Source organism: Haliotis rubra, unplaced genomic scaffold (genome assembly GCF_003918875.1).
Source record: "Haliotis rubra isolate DU_JTF1 unplaced genomic scaffold, ASM391887v1 Scf401, whole genome shotgun sequence".
NCBI classification, from domain to species: Eukaryota; Metazoa; Mollusca; class Gastropoda; order Lepetellida; family Haliotidae; genus Haliotis; species Haliotis rubra.
Window position 1 is genome coordinate 697,839 of NW_025767082.1, and position 18,370 is coordinate 716,208.

Sequence of the window (18,370 nt, forward strand, 5' to 3'; positions counted from 1 at the left end):
TTAGGTCTAATGCATGTTATACTTGGGAAGTTACACCTTTTTCAATGTACTGATATTTGTAAGTGTAATCCCAAATATGACGTTTTACATGTGACCACTTTCTAAATGTCATTGTGTATTCATGACCTCAGGTCACCATCATGAAGTAGCCAATCACAAACCTGGAATTCGATACTCCACATGTGTGATACCATATGTATATGAAATTGGTTCCCCCACCACAAGTGCGTGAGGAAAACGTTGTCATTGACCCTAACTGTACACAAATTACAGTAATGAAGTAACGCAGCAACTATTCCAGTAGTATCACTAGCCAGGGATACACTAAGCTACAGTTTCCATCAACAGGTGTTTGGAAACAATAAATAGATAGAAGACGCAGAACTACCAGATCGCCTAGAATTGACTGGTTGGGGGGCGGGACGAATGATCAGCCCTTTTGACACATAGTCATGTATGAGTCAGTCCCAAGTTTGATCGTGTTAGAATGAGGGCTGTTATTTAAGGCTTTCATTATGTTAGTAGGTTCCCGAAAATTTGGACAGGTTCCCATTTCGATGACTCATTCTGCGTCTGTAAGCATCAACCGTGCCTGGTTGGACCAAATGGTCAGTAAGCTGAAATGCCTCCGTGGCATCAATTGGTGAATCGCTGCCCACCGTCCACGACGGGGGGCGCTGACCATCAGTTCGTCATCGGGCTATATATAGACAGCTCCCATCAAGAAACAGTTCAATGTTCTCGTGTAATAAGCTGGTCATTCGTCTATATATAGTTGACTCCGGGCAGTGAAAGTTATCTGTAAGCGACTCCCCAGTGACGACAGACCAGTTGGAGTTGCCCCAGGGGCAATCAACACAATTCTTCAAATATGTAACTGTTTTCTGGTTGGTTATTCTTGATAATTTCAAAATATTAAATTCTATCTGTCTTAAGTTACGACTGTACCATATACATGATATTGACCCATGTATCCCTCGAGGCCTATCGATGTTTAAAGTTATATGTTCAAATGGCTATTTAAGTTCTCAGAGTGGATGAATGCAGTTTTATGCCGCGGTCACCATTGTTTCTGCGAAGACATGGGGAGTTATCGGGCTTGTATCTGACGATTGGTGGCAGGCATGAGAAACGATCCACATGATTATTCTTCAACTAAACGTGGGGTGCGCGGCGGCTAATACTTGTGAGGACTATTGACGGTTTAAATTGCAATCCCACCAAGATACCAAGCCACCGTTTTACATTGATACCAAACTCAGACATACTGACTCCAAACTGCATAAAGACACTTAATTAAACACATATAATCATTAAGGAAGCAATAGTATTGATTATGGTGTGTTTGCTACCTGCTGACATAGACATGTTGCAGGTGGACACGTTTCAGACCATTGTTGATGGATACGTTTCAGACCATTGTTGATGGATACGTTTCAGACCATTGTTGATGGATACGTTTCAGACCATTGTTGATGGACACGTTTCAGACCATTGTTGATGGATACGTTTCAGACCATTGTTGATGGACACGTTTCAGACCATTGTTGATGGATGCGTTTCAGACCATTGTTGATGGACACGTTTCAGACCATTGTTGATGGATACGTTTCAGACCATTGTTGATGGACACGTTTCAGACCATTGTTGATGGATGCGTTTCAGACCATTGTTGACGGATACGTTTCAGACCATTGTTGATGGACACGTTTCAGACCATTGTTGATGGATACGTTTCAGACCTTTGTTGCCACAAAACGCAACCTGCCATCTGCTTCTCAGGACTCCAAGGGCAACAACTCCAGCTAAGCGCAGGACAGTTTAGTCCGATCGATGGCTTTAAGAAATAGGTTGCAAACCGCCGCTTGGATTATTGGGTGATAGTCAGTTGCGTCATACCCAGTTAGCGTGGATCATTGCTAGCAGTATCAGTCCTATAACTTATATATTGCTGGGTGTCTTTATCAACAAACGACCACTCCATTGGTTTGGGCAGGGGAGGCCCATACGTCGAAGTAGCCGCAGCTCATTCTGCATCCCTGACGCGCAACCACTGCCGTCGTGGGGTCAAATCTTCAGATTCTCATGTATCTGTGTCTGACACCAGCGTCACCATACTTGTAGAGTCTCAGCAAACAGATTGACATCTACCAGCTGCATCATACTTGGCCTTCCTCTACAGCACTTCCGCCATGATACAGCCGAAACACTGTGGCGTTACTTCCCACCCCAATGGTATAGGTAACCAGGAACACATAGAGGATGTCCCGTGTGGCTGGTGTAATATGTTGTATCTGCCATCGAGTGAGGTGAAAAACGTCATATTTTCACGAGTGGTGTAGTGACGATTGAAAATATTACTTTCTTCGCGTCACTCGCTCAGCTGATCCGTGCGGAGTTATCTGGCAGTTTGTGATGCTGGTCATCCGATGCCCAGGCTTGCTAACAAAATGTTCTTGGTGAAAAGCACATGTTTACATAGTTATTTATTGTTTTGTGTAACATGACACGGGACAGAAAGCTTTGTTGAGTCATAAAATAGTTCCGGCAAAGTGGCATGTTCAAAGTCTGCCACTGTAGTGAAAATCTCACATTTCGTAAACTCAGAAATCTCAGTGTTAAGTATTTAATAAATGCTGCATCTACTCTCCTCGGAGACGGCTTTAGTTTGTATGCATATACAGATATATTAAAAAAAAATTATATTATTATTATAGGATATTTATATAGCGCACATATCCACGCACTAGTGCATGCTCAAGGCGCTGGTATATATTAAGATAAAACATTTTCAGTGGGCCCTGTTTATCAACAACGACTAAGTGAATGGATTGGTCAGAAGTTGTAAACTCCAGCATGTAAGTAACTGGAGTTTAAATTCTCTTCTTTTAACTATTGTATTAATACTTCGTCCACAGAACCGAGCCATGGTAATGTGAATCTGGCCACATCACTACTACTATTGTGGAGTCCCGATGGTATTCTTGGAGGGGTCCTCAGTTTACCGTGTGTGTCATGACACCTGGTGTTGGTGGCTCAGTTGGTTTGGTTGGTTTGTTGGTTATACTCCAGCTATACGGTCTGTAAATAATCGAGTCTGGACCAGACAATCCAGTGATCAACAGCATGAGCATCGATCTACGCAGATACGATGACATGTATTAACCAAGTCAGTGAGAATGACCACCCGATCCCGTTAGTCGTCTCTTACGACAAGTATGGGTTGCTGAAGACCAACTCAAATCCGGATCTTCATGGGTCCGTTTCTCAAAGGGCTGAGATGATTATAATTTCCATACTCTAGACTTGCGAGTGTCACAGCACTACAGTCGCTTTGTGCAACTGAGCCCCGACTACAGTGATCAGATGGCTATGATGGTAACATGTCATCACCATGGTTCTTTTCTTATCCTTCTAGTCACTAGTTTGTCTTTGTTAGAAAGAGGTCACCCTAATATAGGTGGACCATGATCACTGCGACCATAACACGTTGCTCACCAAAGACTGTTGAAGGTGACTGAACTATATGCAAATAAATGGCAGCTACAATGTTGGTAAAAGCGCTGCTGTAACCTTTGGACGTAGCAGTGCATCCCTACCTGCTAACCTGTATCTTGGAGAAACTAAACTCACTATTAAATGGTCTGTAGTTTATGCTGGAGTCCATATCAGCACTACTAAGTGTTCTACGGAGAGAACAAAACTTGTCTGTGAAAAGCTTATATAATTGATAAATATGAACTATGACTCTGGCCTCTACTTTGGCGGTTTGAATCCTCTAGTGGCTGTACGTATTTGGAATCGAGTGATTCTACCTTGTGGTTTGTATGGATGTACAGTTTGGGGCAAATTGTCCCTTAAAGAATATGAAATGCTAGAAATCGTCCAGCGCTACTTCTGTAAGAAGGTCTAAGGCTTTAATAACTACATGCCAAATGAAACTGTAAGAGATACAGTCGGATATATAGATCAACAAAGCCTCTTAGTCCTGGGTAAACTCTGTAATGCTAACACAAGATACAGCTTAAACAAATGTTTTTAGCTAGCCTTGGCCAATACCACAGTAAAGAATCACTAATATACAAGAATAAGTTTGATATGAAATCACCTGTTTTTAAAATGTTACGGCTTGTTTTCCAAATACAATCTTCGTAGTGAAATCCGTAACTAAATTTGTGATTCTGAGTTTATAAAGAAAAATGCTTGGTCGCAACTAGTCAAAGAAAAGGTATCTACACATGATCAAATGCAGTTGGTAAATGTACTGAAGACAAGGTTATCTCTCCAGATATCTAACAATAAGGTCATTACGAGAACATAGACTATGGATACTCGCTTTAGAACGACCTCAGAACTTCACTGACATTGCGAGAATTATAAGGCTTGGCGTAGTCTGTCGTACAGACCCTGAAGCAAATATATCCAAGAAAGCCAACGCAAGTCTAGAAAATGTGGCAAGTCTAGATTTCCTCAGCTTGAATGAAGAAAGTCTCAGGGCTCCTTTTCATTATGTTATTATTTTTTTACTATGAACTTTTTCAGTAAAATATGTTCATTTCAGAGACTAGTTGTTAGTCTAGGCTTGGCGCAACTCCAATAGAATTAAAGGAATGTCTGTGCGGAACAATTGCTCACGACATTATGAAACATGTTTTTATGTCATGCCAGTATAACTTAGTAGAAAGGAATTCTCTATTTGAAAGAATCTGTGACATTCTTGACATAGACATTTTTGTAGAAATGTGGATGGAAGATCCATAAAGATCATCATCACACCCACACCCAGCAGTAAATTATGAACGGAACTATCACCGAACTTATCAACTAGATGACAAACATTATCAACTGGGATCCCGATCTTCCTTGACCGTTTTTCAGTCGTGTGGTCCAATAAATCTTTTGCTTGTTTTTGTAACAGTTCAGCTATAACCGTTTCTGAGCCAGTGCATGGCACTCTGGAGTTCATTGGCACCGATAAGGGAAAACGAAGAACATTGGATGATAATATATATTTGCCCAGAAAAAGGCTTTTGATTTGTTCTTAGTTGTCATGGTGATTTATGACATGACACTGCAGGGTCTCATCTCGTTATGTTGCTCTAGATCGTTGCCAAGGTCGGCGCAAACACACTCACGCTAAGTATTATAGCACGAGCTAGGAAGCCATGCGCTCGTTCAGCGCAGGTACCTCTGTACGCGACCAACCCCGAGTAATGTGAGACTGTCGTCCGTGTCTATATCTCTCCGGGCAACTACTGATAATAGCATCTTCTGCGGGACCCGAATTCTCGAAACAAACTTAAATCTGAGTTTTGACTTAAGTTTGAGTTTTTACTCAAATTTGAGAAACCGCAGGAAAATGCATTTCCCAGAACGAACTGAAATCCATATCAAACTCAAACATGGTAGACAATTTGTGCTTGGTGGATAGATTACGTAAGTTGTTTGGGCTTTTTTATTTTAAAAATGCAGTTGAGTTAAAATTTCAAAAGTTTCAAAATTGTTAAACTCAGTTTGAAATTTGACTAAAAACTTAAGTTTGTTTCGAGAAATCGGAAAATGATGTTGATGAAGTTGTTGTTGTGATCTGTTTCTGATGTGATCTCACAGAATTACGCCATATATTGCGACCGAGGCATCGGTTATAAATGTGTGTTATATGTGAATGTTGAGTGTATGAAAAACATCAGACCAGTGACTTGAATAACATAGGACGGTACAGTGTACATTTGGTTTAATAAGTTTACTTGAATAACATAGGACGGTACAGTGTACATTTGGTTTAATAAGTCCACTTGAATAACATAGGACGGTACAGTGTACATTTGGTTTAATAAGTTCACTTGAATAACTGCATGCTGAAGAGTTGAGTTGAGTTGAGTTGGGCTTTAGATCACATCGGCATTATTCCCGCCATATCGTGACGAGATCAAGTCTGAATTCATACACATTTTGCATGCTAAAAAAGAAAATCAGGTCATTAATCTGTCACGCATTGTAGATGCAGGAATGACAATACAATTATATTAATACAAACCACGTAATGTGAGACTATATTGCCTATGAGATTGACGTCATACCCGGTATGCGAATATGCTTAAAGTATAAGACCTAGATATAGCTTTAAATTCAGACTTCGAGAGTAAAGTTCGCCTTTATGCAAGATAAGGTGGGTTTTAGCGAAAGTGTGTGCTTTCTTGGTTGAAAATAAATAGAGATACGAATGCGGCTAGTAATAAATCAAAATCAGTCGTTCAGCATAAGGTCAGGATACATTTGCAAAAAGGTATTAATGTCGGGATGTTCGTGTCCAAAGGCTGTCCCTCAGGTCTGAGTAGAAACTACAGACACCGGAAGTGTGGTGTTAGTTTGTGGTATTCCTGTTTGGTTTGGGTTTGTTGTTGTTGTTGTTGTTGTTTGTTTTTATGTGGGTTTTTTGGTGTTTTGTCATTGCGAAGTAGAATATACTGGTGACGCATTTACAACGACCCGTACAGAACCACGTGGCTAGGGATTTGGGGTTCGCTGCGGAACAAATATACACATGCCGTGACTTAGGATAGACAGCTGCTGCTGGTAAGGCTAGGTTAATGAAAATTCATGTCATTGGAAAAACAGCTAGATTTAATACTTATTTATCAAATTGCAGTACAGGCCGATTCTGTGTATACGAGAGACTTTCTTGAAAAATATATTTCTCTATGCGACAATAATGTCGTATTCGTTCACTGAGAAGATTTGATTGTAAAGAACTTCCTCTACACTTGCTAATATATATATATTCTTGTATTAATAAAAAGATATGAGTGATAAGAAAACTCGGTCTCCAAGAATAATCGCCCTGTTAGAGACATTGGTATGTTCATTTGTAATATAGAATTATACCAATTACTGAAGCAGGTCAAGAGTGTACTCACTTTATCACAAAAAATAAAATATGTTCCATTGTTTCACGTTCAGTCTTGCAAAAACTGCAAAAATCAGTATCTGTCTGACCAATTCTAAACAAAAAAGAGTTGGTTGTTAAAATGCTATGTAAGGTTTTACATTGGAAATTTCGCAGTTTGTTTTCTACAGTACATAATTGGTGAAAGATAATCTTCAGTTACAGGCGTATTCAATTTTTATTTCCCATTTATTGCTAAGTTCTAGAGATTACTTTGTACATCTTCATACATTTGCTGGTAAATGAACTTATCTTTACTGGATATCAAATTCTGCATTAGATTTTGAGAGTTCGAACATTCTTAGTACTCATTACTAACATAGGTTCGGATCTTGTCAATCCAGTTTCAAGGTATATATTTTAAAAGTCAGTGGTACAACAAGAATGTACCACTTAAATCAAATTCGGCTTGAAGAGTTTCAAAATATTTTAATTCTCCCATATCTGTAAATAATCACCTCACTGATTGTACAACATATTTTAGCCAGTTTGAAAAATCTTTAATGTCTTTGTGTGGAATGAAATTAATTATACGAAGTTGTAAAACTGTTTCTTCTTCGAGGATTTCCTTATTTTTGAATGTACTCAAACGTCTCCTAACATCCTTCCAGAAATCATTCTTCATGAGTTTACAAATTGTATACAGCGGTCTTTTTCTAGATCACAATGTTTGTAAAATTACCAACTACACATACTCTGAACTGACGAGGCAAAGTTCCAATGCTTAAACCGATTGTAGTACTTCTACTGTCATAGATCCAAATTACTGGCCTTGGGGTCTACTTTCACAATGTGACATTAACGCAACGTAACATATAATTGGGTCTACGCTCTCTCAGGTAAGTACGGATTGTAGTCATTTGTGGGGATTGATTCTCATCCGGGATTCGAACCCACACTCTCTGAGCGGGACACCCTAGGGTCAGCGATTAGGTGATTAGGTGCCCCACTCTGAGGGTGTGGGATTGAGTCCCGTTCGGGAGAGTGAAGTTGAGGCCCATAGTGGGCTCGAACTGACGATGGGACTCAACTCTTTCCCCAAAGTGAGTGAGTGAGTCAGTTTGGTTTTACGCCGCTTGTAGCAATATTCCAGCAATATCACGGCGGAGGACATCAGAAATGGGCTTCACACATTTACTCATAGAGAATCGAACCCGGACCTTCGGCGTGACGAGCGAACGCTTTAACCACCAGGCTACCTCACCGCAAAGTGAGGGAGTTTCGTTTTACGCCGCACTCAACAATATTCCAACTACGGTTTTCACCAAAGGAAAGTACTAGAATCTGTACTTTACTGAGAGTGCGCATAACATGTGTTACATTTGACCATTTCCTTAAAAGCATCGTGAATTTAGCTCTTCGATCACCGTAACGGACATAGTTTAACACAAAGTTACCACTTCGGTTACTTCGTGCAAGCATGGCCAAGGGCTCATTAGGAAGAACAAACTGAGACGGGGTCACAGACTTTGGGAAGGGATTTTACGTACGCTTGTGGCTGCGAGAATGTTGAGTTTGGTCGATGTTGTACACCGTGACGGTGGCGTGCAACACTATGTGATGTGCAGTGTCACATCGTAACATGCATGGTGCATATGCATGCGCTTGTGTCTTCATCAATACGCCTGGAAGCAGCGCGTCATCGGGTAACGTCATTATTGATGGACCTAGCAAATATGAGTTCGTTTAAACCAGGGATACTCTACAACAATATAATCTCCCTGTTTAAACGGAGCTAACAGTACATCATTAACACATCGATGCAACTCTTGATAGTTTATATTCGGCACAGACAGAAACTACAACACGGATCTCATTCTGAGGCGGCAATGCCTTAATTAGACGACACTCTACATAAACTGGCAGTATATGACGAAAAACGGACAGATCTAACATAAAAACCAACAAATGATCATGATATTATCCCGCAGTTGTCATGGTCCAAAACGCGGGTTACAATTATCTCCCTTTACAAGGACCGTGTGCACTTCGTTTTAATGTATTGCTACATCTTCAATATCCCAAATTTAGATTGTTCCCAGCAAAAGTGTAATTTAAAGTATCACATAGGGTATTTTCAATTAAGCGACATATAAACTACATGTATATACATGCTCCGCTAATCACTGTGTCCGACAGATGGGGCGTTACATTGTCCGCTCTTAATACGTCTTTATTTATTTCTAGTGGAGCGTCACTATATTTGTATAAAAGGCTTAACGTAGTAGGTAATAGAAAACTGAATACGTTCCAACGAATTAAATTAAAATGAGGTAGAAAAAACGTCTATTTAACATTGTTTCCAGGTGAACTACATCACTTACCATAAGAGGCGACTTACGGGATCGGGTGGTCAGGCTCGCTGACTTGGTTGACACATGTCATCGGTTCCCAATTGCGCAGATCGATGTTCATGCTGTTGATCACTGGATTGTTTGGTCCAGACTCGATTATTTACATATAGCCATTTAGCTGGAATATTGCTGAGTGCGGCGAAATTAACATTTCAAGTGTAAAATTTAGATATTACGACATATTTGGAAGAAGAAATATTTGAGAAGCCCAAGGTTGTTAACGTGTGACATCTTTCCACATTTTATTTTGATTTTATTTGGAAAATAAACAAATTGTTACATTTGAACCTTCTTTGTTACAATTGCCCCATCCACCTGTTACAATTGCCCCGTGCTAGGGGTCAATTGTAACACTTGTAGTCATTGCATTTGATACGTAATAACTTTGTAAAGACATGATAGTGAACTTGAAACGACACTGAGGTTTAAAGCCAAGAAGCCAATGTACTAGTTAGTACCGATTAACTTTGTGAGCGGTCGTCTGGGATCGAGCTACAAGAAGTTAAGTAAAAAGTGTTACAATTGACCCCGGTCTCCCCTACATTATTACAAACAGGCACGCACACATGCCACCGCGGGCACGCACGCGCACAAGCGCACACATACACACTAAGGCAGCCATACACAAACACGCACGCGCACCGACTCATACACCCTGGCACACACACGCATGCACGCACGCGCACACACACACCTGCTTTGTGTGGCCACTCACACAGATACCTCTCTATTACAAGCATATGTCGAATTGCTTGCGTTTGAATTTGATGCTATGACAGTTGCTGTTATTAACGTAATGAATGGTAAAACTCATCAGGACTTTGTACTTTAAATGTTTATGAATGCAGACTTAATCTCGTCACTATATGGCTGGAGTAATGCCGATGTGACGTAAAGCCCAACTCAAGTCAGATGTCGAGCCTACAAGTTAGTGTTCATTGGGGGAGGTGGTGTAGCCAAGTGGTTAAAGCTTTCGCTCGTCACTTCAAAGACCTGGGTTTGATTCTCCACACGGGTACAACGTGTGAAGCCCATTTTTAATGTCCCCTGTCGTGATGGAATATTGCTAAAAGAGGCGTAAAACCATACTCACTCACTAGTCAAAAATCTTAAATCTATTCGCAGCTAACAAGAATATAAGTTCAATCTTTCGGCCTGCTTCTCTATATAATAACGATAAAATATAAGTCGTATTGCACAATACACAAATCTATGTCTTGACCCAGCGATACTCCTCCGTGATACACACATATCACGTCTCAGCTACACAGGCTGGCCAAGTCGGGAAGGAGTGCTGAATGCCTTCAGCAAGCCGTTAAGACTGTATTAGCCTCTACCCCCATTCCTCGCTTTAGCGCGCCGTGGTGGCTGTTTTCCATGTTAAACAACATCTTTTCATGCTGCAGAATCGTACCATAGACGTAACCTTCTTTACATGTTGCATGGTTTTCAAAGAGACACCATTTGCTCACAGGAAGGGTGCTCAGAATATGAATCAATGCAGAGAGCAGAAAGTCGCACTTGGCAGTCGCGCTATAGCAGTCTAGGCCAAGGATTAGTCTCGGCTGAGGAGTGTATTATACGAGACAGACTGTTTGTTGATTGGTTCGCGGCCTTGCAAGGGCTTAGGGCGGTATTACTGCCTGACTGGGTCTATAGGCTGTTCGTTCAGCCCATGCTATGTATCGAGGGCGAGGTGAAATATGGCGGAGCATATTCCCAAAACGAGAAAGCCGAACTTCACCGAGTCCGAGACTCTAATGATTGTAGAACAGGTGAAGAAGCACAAGGACATCCTCACCAGCAAACTCTCCGACGCTGTGACGAACGAACGTAAGAAGGATATATGGAACCGTATTAGTGACTACATCAACAACAGGACTCGCAATGTGCATCGGACGTCGGGGGACATTCGCCGGAGGTGGAAGAACATGGTGGGTGCTGCCAGAAAGGAGGTGGCCAGAATCAAGAGTATGCCGTCTGGGTCAGCGTCTATACCAGAACCCTCGGATCTCAGCTTGCAGATTCTGGACATTAACCCTGAGTGGCAGGATGTGTCGACTTACAATATGAACGGGCCAGACCCCTGTCTCTCGTCATTCATGAAGGTTGAGGCTTGTAACGATGACGAGGAGGAGGACGATATGTCCTATATATCCACATCCCCTGGGACCCAGTCCGACCCCAGTCGTGCTCTCGGTGGGAGACAAGGGGATAACGTCATATCACCACGTCACACAAACTTCTCGCCGTCGACGTCATATACTATGGACAACAACCAATCAAATCCAAAGAAGAGACGTCTCGAGGAAGCCAGCCATCTGCATCAAGAAATAATGCACCTCGACCGCGAGAATCTCACGCTCGAGAAAGAAAAACTGAAAATAGAAAAGGAGAAACTTTCAATGGAGAAAGAGCAACTGGCAATAGAACGACAGAAGTTGGGAATGGAACGAGAGAAATTAGCCATGGAGAAAGAAAAAATGAACATGGAGAAGGAGAAACTAGCCTTAGAAATCAGTTACTGGAAGAGGAAATTGCTGCAGATTTCAAGGAACCCTTTTGACAGTAATGAACGTACGGACAATGGCGTGGATTGATATCACAACACGATGTGCTACCTGTTAAATACTCATATACAGACTTGGATCATAGCAGTATTAGATGTTGGATATATGTCTCACCTGGTCAAGATGCGACGGACCTATCATGTGTGTTGGTGTAGGCTGAGGTCATACTGTATATATATAGACATGCTACCACGAGGTACGATATACAGGATATATACTGCATGTTGACATGGTTATATCAGTGTATGATATACAGGATATACACTGCATGTTGACATGGTTATATCAGTGTATGATATACAGGATAAATACTGTATGTTGACATGATTCTATCAGTGTATGATATACAGGATATACACTGCATGTTGACATGGTTATATCCGTGTATGATATACAGGATATACACTGCATGTTGACATGGTTCTATTAGTGCATGATATACAGGATATATACTGTTTGTTGACATGGTTATATCAGTGTATGATATACAGGATATATACTGTATGTTGACATGGTTCTATCAGTGTATGATATACAGGATATACACTGCATGTTGACATGGTTCTACCAGTGAATGATATACAGGATATATACTGTATGTTGACATGGTTCTATCAGTGTATGATATACAGGATATATACTGCATGTTGACATGGTTATATCAGTGTATGATATACGGGATATATACTGTATGTTGACATGGTTCTATCAGTGTATGATATACAGGATATATACTGTATGTTGACATGGTTATATCAGTGTATCATATACAGGATATATACTGTATGCAGACATGGTTCCATCAGTGTATAATATACAGGATATATACTGTATGCAGACATATAGTGTATGATATACAGACCAGCTTCAGGATATATAATGTATGTTGACATGGTTCTATCAGTGTATGATATACAGGATATATACTGTATGTTGACATGGTTCTATCAGTGTATGATATACAGGATATATACTGTATGTTGACATGGTTCTATCAGTGTATGATATACAGGATATATACTGTATGTTGACATGGTTCTATCAGTGTATGATATACAGGATATATACTGTATGCAGACATGGTTCTATCAGTGTATGATATACAGGATATATACTGTATGCAGACATGGTTCCATCAGTGTATGATATACAGGATATATACTGTATGCAGACATGGTTCCATCAGTGTATAATCCATCAGTGTATGGGGATATATATATACTGTATATCAGAACATGGTTCTATATAGTGTATAATATATCAGGTATATATACTGTATGCAGACATGGTTCCATCAGTGTATAATATACAGGATATATACTGTATGCAGACATGGTTCTATCAGTGTATAATATAATATAGAGAATATATACTATATGCAGACATGGTTCCATCAGTGTATGATATACATACATGTTCTGCATATCCATGAGTGTATAATATACATGGTTATATACTGTATGTAGATAATATACAGGATACCGGATATATAATTGTATGTAGACATGGTTCCACGAGTGTATAATATACAGGATATGTACTGCATGTAGACATGGTTCGTACGTCGATATGTATCCGTAAGTGTATGATATACAGGATATATACTGTATATAGACATGGATTCATGAGTGTATAATATACAGGATGTATACTGTATGTATACATGTATCCATGAATATAATATAAACATCATATATATTGTATCGAGACATTTAGCCGCGAGTGTATGATATACAGAATACATGCGGTTTGTTGACACAGTTGCAGTTACTTTATGTCGAAATGTGTATATGATTGTATGCTATACGTGCTATATGGAGACATTGGGTCATGAGTGTATGGCATTCCCCATAAAGATACACTTTATGAAGCCATTTCAGGACCAGCGTCACGCCGTCTTCACTACCTGTCACGAGCAGTGCTAAATACTAGAACGAGCCAAAACTGACCAGTTTTGCAAGTTAAACATCATGATAATAAATATGTATTTTATATCATATTTACAATTCGGTGTTTTTTGTTTACATGAAATAAAAATAGACAGGAAAATGCGAGTTAAACAAGAAATATTTGCTGACAATAAGCACATGTTAATCAGATGGAACGCTGACACAGGTCAAATATTGCGATAGACATCGCATCCTCACTTAAGTGTCATAATGAGTTTTGAAGCGTATCGTTTAGGTCCCATACTGCCTACAGTTCCAAACTGCCTACATCCCAAACTGCCAACAAAAACATTGTGGGCAGCGTGGGAAAAGATGTTTTGCCCTGTAGAATAAAGGAACAGCCCGAGTATCAATGAAGAGGTGCTTCGTTTGGAGTAAGGGATAATTAGGGGGATTATATTAGTATATATCTGTGCATCTACTTCTGTGTATAGTATGTTTTGAGTCTTCTCATCCAATAAAGACTACAAGACAAGTACAATGATATTGTTTTATTTTGTTTTGGGAAGCAGTTAGCATGCTTATATTTTAACCTCCAAAGCAGGATTAACTTAATCCTATTTGATCAAGTTGGGTATAGGCTTGTTTTAACTATGTTGTTACAGGCTTTGTCTGTCTTTGTCAGATTATGTCGAAAAACATGGTAAGGACTAAATTGTTGAGAAGATCTCATCTTCTCAGAGAAGGTCAAGAACTTCAACGACTACGTCACGAGTACATGGATGGACTATGAGGCAGGTTCTCCGGTACGGATCTGGACGCAGTGTGGAAATATTGGCCCACGGACTAACAACCACCTTGAGGGGTGGCACCTGAAGCTGAAAAACCTTATTGCCAAAGCCCACCCAAACATCTACCTCTTCATCTGCAACATCAAGAAAATCGAAGCCGTAGACAAAGCTAAACGTGCTCAGCTCGACTGTGGTGCCCTCCCCAAGTCACGCAAGCGTGTTTACAGAGAGCTTGATGCGAGACTTCTGAGACTGAAGGAACACCTCCAGAGCGGCAGAAAAACGCCTCTTCAGTACCTTGATGCTGCTGGACATCTCATCAAGTTTGCAAAGTGATTGTCAGTTGTGTGTGAAAAGACTGTAAAACCACTGAAAGACTGTCATTTTTTTAAACTTCTGTAGGCAGAGTGGGAAGACACCATAGAATTAACCAGCTAACTAGTCAAGTTCATTTTAGCAGAGGTGGAACAGGTGAGATCGGTGTATTCACTTCCTGATCACTGGACCGTATCATGTTGTTTTAACCTGTAGGCAGTTTGGAACTGTAGGCAGTATGGGAATACACATATGTATCATCGTAGAGTGTATATACTGAACTGTTTGCGAGACTCGCATTAGATGAGGTTAGACAAGTTCGTGGGTCTGTTCACAGTTCAGATCAGGGATGTCACGGGCCGGGTCACAGGTGAGATCAGTTGACACTTGGGATCACAGGGGTTCGAATCACTGTTTGAACAATAATTTTTAAAAATCAAAATCTAGACTTTTGCAATCATATATTGTTTATATATGTTGTGATTAACATATATTTCAAATTTGAACGAAATCGCTGAAGATAAGATAATCGGTCTAGATTTTTATTTTAGTGATGCGAACCCCTGTGCTTGGGATGGTGTTACGAGTTCAGATTGTGTTCAGACCGGAAGACAGTCCAACAAAGGTATTACAGTGTACGAAGAAGCACACAGATTAGGTCTTGACAGATTCTTAGGTGCGAAACAGAAATTAAAACCGTGCTGTTAATGTAACAATTTGTCTGTTGCCTGTAGAGCGAATTAACTTGTACTAGGACAGTGCTGCAGCACTCGAATGTTGTCGTCAGAAGAACCTATCTACGAAGGCTCTGAAAAGCTGAAGTTAAAGGAGCTAAAAAGCTGAAATATAACGAACTGAATTGTAAGGGACTGAAATGCTGGGATATGTGAGGGATATGCAGGTGTATATAAAATGCTGAAATGTTGAAACGCATTGACTGCAATTTAAGAGGCAGTGGTAATATTCACCTAGCAGCAATATATGCAAGTGAAAATAATGATCTTCTCTGACTGATGTCTGCATGTAATGCATGATGACAGAGGCTAGCGCGTCCCCCCTTAGCCACATGAAAATGATTCCACACATTTTTTCACAAGGCTGGATTTAATCTGCGCAGAACGTTCCAGATGATTCCTAGTCTCAATATAGCAACAACCACTGCCCCCTACTGAACCTTAACAGAAACAATGATGTAAGATTATAACGCTGTACCATTGTAAAACATGAATCATTGACTAAACTTTGAGGTGTTGCTAACTATGATGGTGTGATGTTGCCAAGGATATTGCTGATATGATTCTAATTCAAGATTCGAGATATTGCTGACTATAGAGCTGAGATGTGCTGAATATAGTGCCGATGTGTTGCTGATTATACTGGTATGAAGATGCCAAGGATATTGCTGGGATGTTGATAGCTACAGTGCCGACATGAGCTGACTATAGTGCTGAGATGTGCTGAATAAAGTGCCGATGTGTTGCTGATTATACTGGTATGAAGATGCCGAGGACATTACTGGGATGTTGATAGCTACAGTGCCGATACGAGCTGACTATAGTGCTGATATTATGTATACAGACGGTGTGTTCTGTACGGGGTAACTGTTTCACAATATAAGATTTATGTTCGCTTTTCAGTTATAAAACGGCCATCTCTGGTGATTGTAGGGCGCTTCATTTCGTTTGCGGGGGCATCGTTCTTTGCATGTTTTTATACATTTTCAGTTTATTGTTGGGTCGTTTCATGTGAACGACTACATCTCAACCCACATGTTTTACCATCCATGACAACAGCTATGGTGCTTTTGTCACACACCGCTCGTCATAATTTTATAATGAAACGTAAAGAAAATATTATCATCTTGATCTGTCAGGGTGAGTGAATGGGTCTGTTTATAGCCCGCGTTATCGGCAATACCACAGCTGGGAAAACCAGAAATGGGCTCGTCACATGATGGGAAATGGAACCTCGGACTTTGGTGTGACGAGCAAACATTTTGACCACAAGGCAACCCAACCCTGGTTTGTTTCATCTTAGTGTTTCCATTCACGAGTTGTGTCTGTGTGGGGATTCCCCTCTCATCAATATAATACATTGTACACCGTAAAATGACCAAGTGAGCACATGAGTGGCTCTCCCATTTATATACACCACGTGACATAACGCAAGTAGTGTCTACATCGGCATTAGTAGAGAATCGGTCCTTCATATGCTGACCAGTGTCCCTCTAAACAGCTGAGTACAACGTCGCTGGACGTGAGCTGTCATCGCGTGATAGGCAGTATTCCAGTTACATGTATGTGTCGTTGTGTGTCAGCTAACTGTCAGGGGTAATGTTCTGCTTACCACAGCATTATTACAGCTTTATACGGGCGGTCTGTAAATCAGACAATACCGTGATTGACCAGATAAACATCGATCTGGGATACGAGTGAGTGAGTTTAGTTTTACGCCGCTTTTAGCAATATTCCAGCAATATCACAGCGGGGGACACCAGTGGCCGTATGCACATGTTGGGCGTAACACACTACGTCGGGCTTAGCAGCGCCCTCCTCTTACACGTCATGCACAACGTCGGTTAAGTCTAGGCGTTACTACGCCCGGCTTAACGGATTTACGTCGAGGCGCAGTGTGCTATTTTTAGATTTTCGAACGTTTTTAAACCACCGGTAAAAGGCGCGAAAAAACTTCGCGGTACATCCCTTTCAGCCGTAATCATGGAAAGCCAAAGAAAACCGAGAAAACCCAACTTTACCGATGGATCCTGATGGAGAAATAACATGGACTTTCCAAATGGGCTTCACCATAAATGTCGCCATTTTTTACACATTACGAAATCACGATTCACAGCGTTATTTGGTGTTTGTTTTCAAATGTTCAAATCGGATAATTACTACTCAGAAGGATTGAATTTCAAAAATAGCATATTACTGATCACTGATATCAGGTTTTCATGAAATCACTAATGATAATTCTGAAAATATACTTACACGAACGCCGAAGTGCGCTTTCCGTCATATTGGATAGTGTTTACAAAATCACGTTTCGCGAAGGCCGGCGAAGGCCGCCGAAGGCCGGAGACGCCAATTACATCACGTATATATCATATTCAGCTGCGACAAATGCATCACTGAATTCCCAACACATTTTAGAATCAAGTTACAAATGGGCTTTGTCACCAATATCAACTGTCTTGATAAAATGAAACGAAAGATATTGGGTGTGAAAAGTCCAAACGAACGCTGTGCTCGAAAGGCTGTGCTTGTAAAGAAAGAAAAATTCCGATTTTTACACTACGTAGCATTTTCTGAAATTTTCCGACATTCAGCCGTCTATTTATTGCTTGCAATGGCTCAATAGCTTTAGAATATGCATGGAAAGAGTATCGTAGCAAGAAATGGGAAATTAAAAACAGATACAATGCAATCATTTGATATTTCATAAGAAATTGTCGAAGTTTCCGTGCAGCGTGACGCCATGACTGACGCAGAATCACGCAGAACGA

General features: G+C 40.5%; 1 protein-coding gene and 1 long non-coding RNA gene across 2 annotated transcripts; one reads left to right on the top strand and one right to left on the bottom strand.

The window, feature by feature from the left end:
- The first annotated feature begins 10,701 nt into the window (after positions 1 to 10,701).
- On the top strand, positions 10,702 to 12,688 carry LOC124287582 (myb/SANT-like DNA-binding domain-containing protein 4). Its single transcript, XM_046724070.1, has one exon. It carries the CDS (start codon positions 11,004 to 11,006, stop codon positions 11,898 to 11,900), a length of 897 nt encoding a protein of 298 aa, XP_046580026.1. The 5' UTR covers positions 10,702 to 11,003; the 3' UTR covers positions 11,901 to 12,688.
- Positions 12,689 to 12,948: 260 nt separating this feature from the next.
- Positions 12,949 to 13,539, bottom strand: LOC124287583. The gene is made up of 3 exons (XR_006901286.1): positions 13,476 to 13,539; positions 13,145 to 13,190; positions 12,949 to 13,031 (listed from the first exon to the last, which is right to left on the bottom strand). It is a non-coding gene; the product is annotated as an uncharacterized LOC124287583 (long non-coding RNA).
- Positions 13,540 to 18,370: the final 4,831 nt, after the last annotated feature.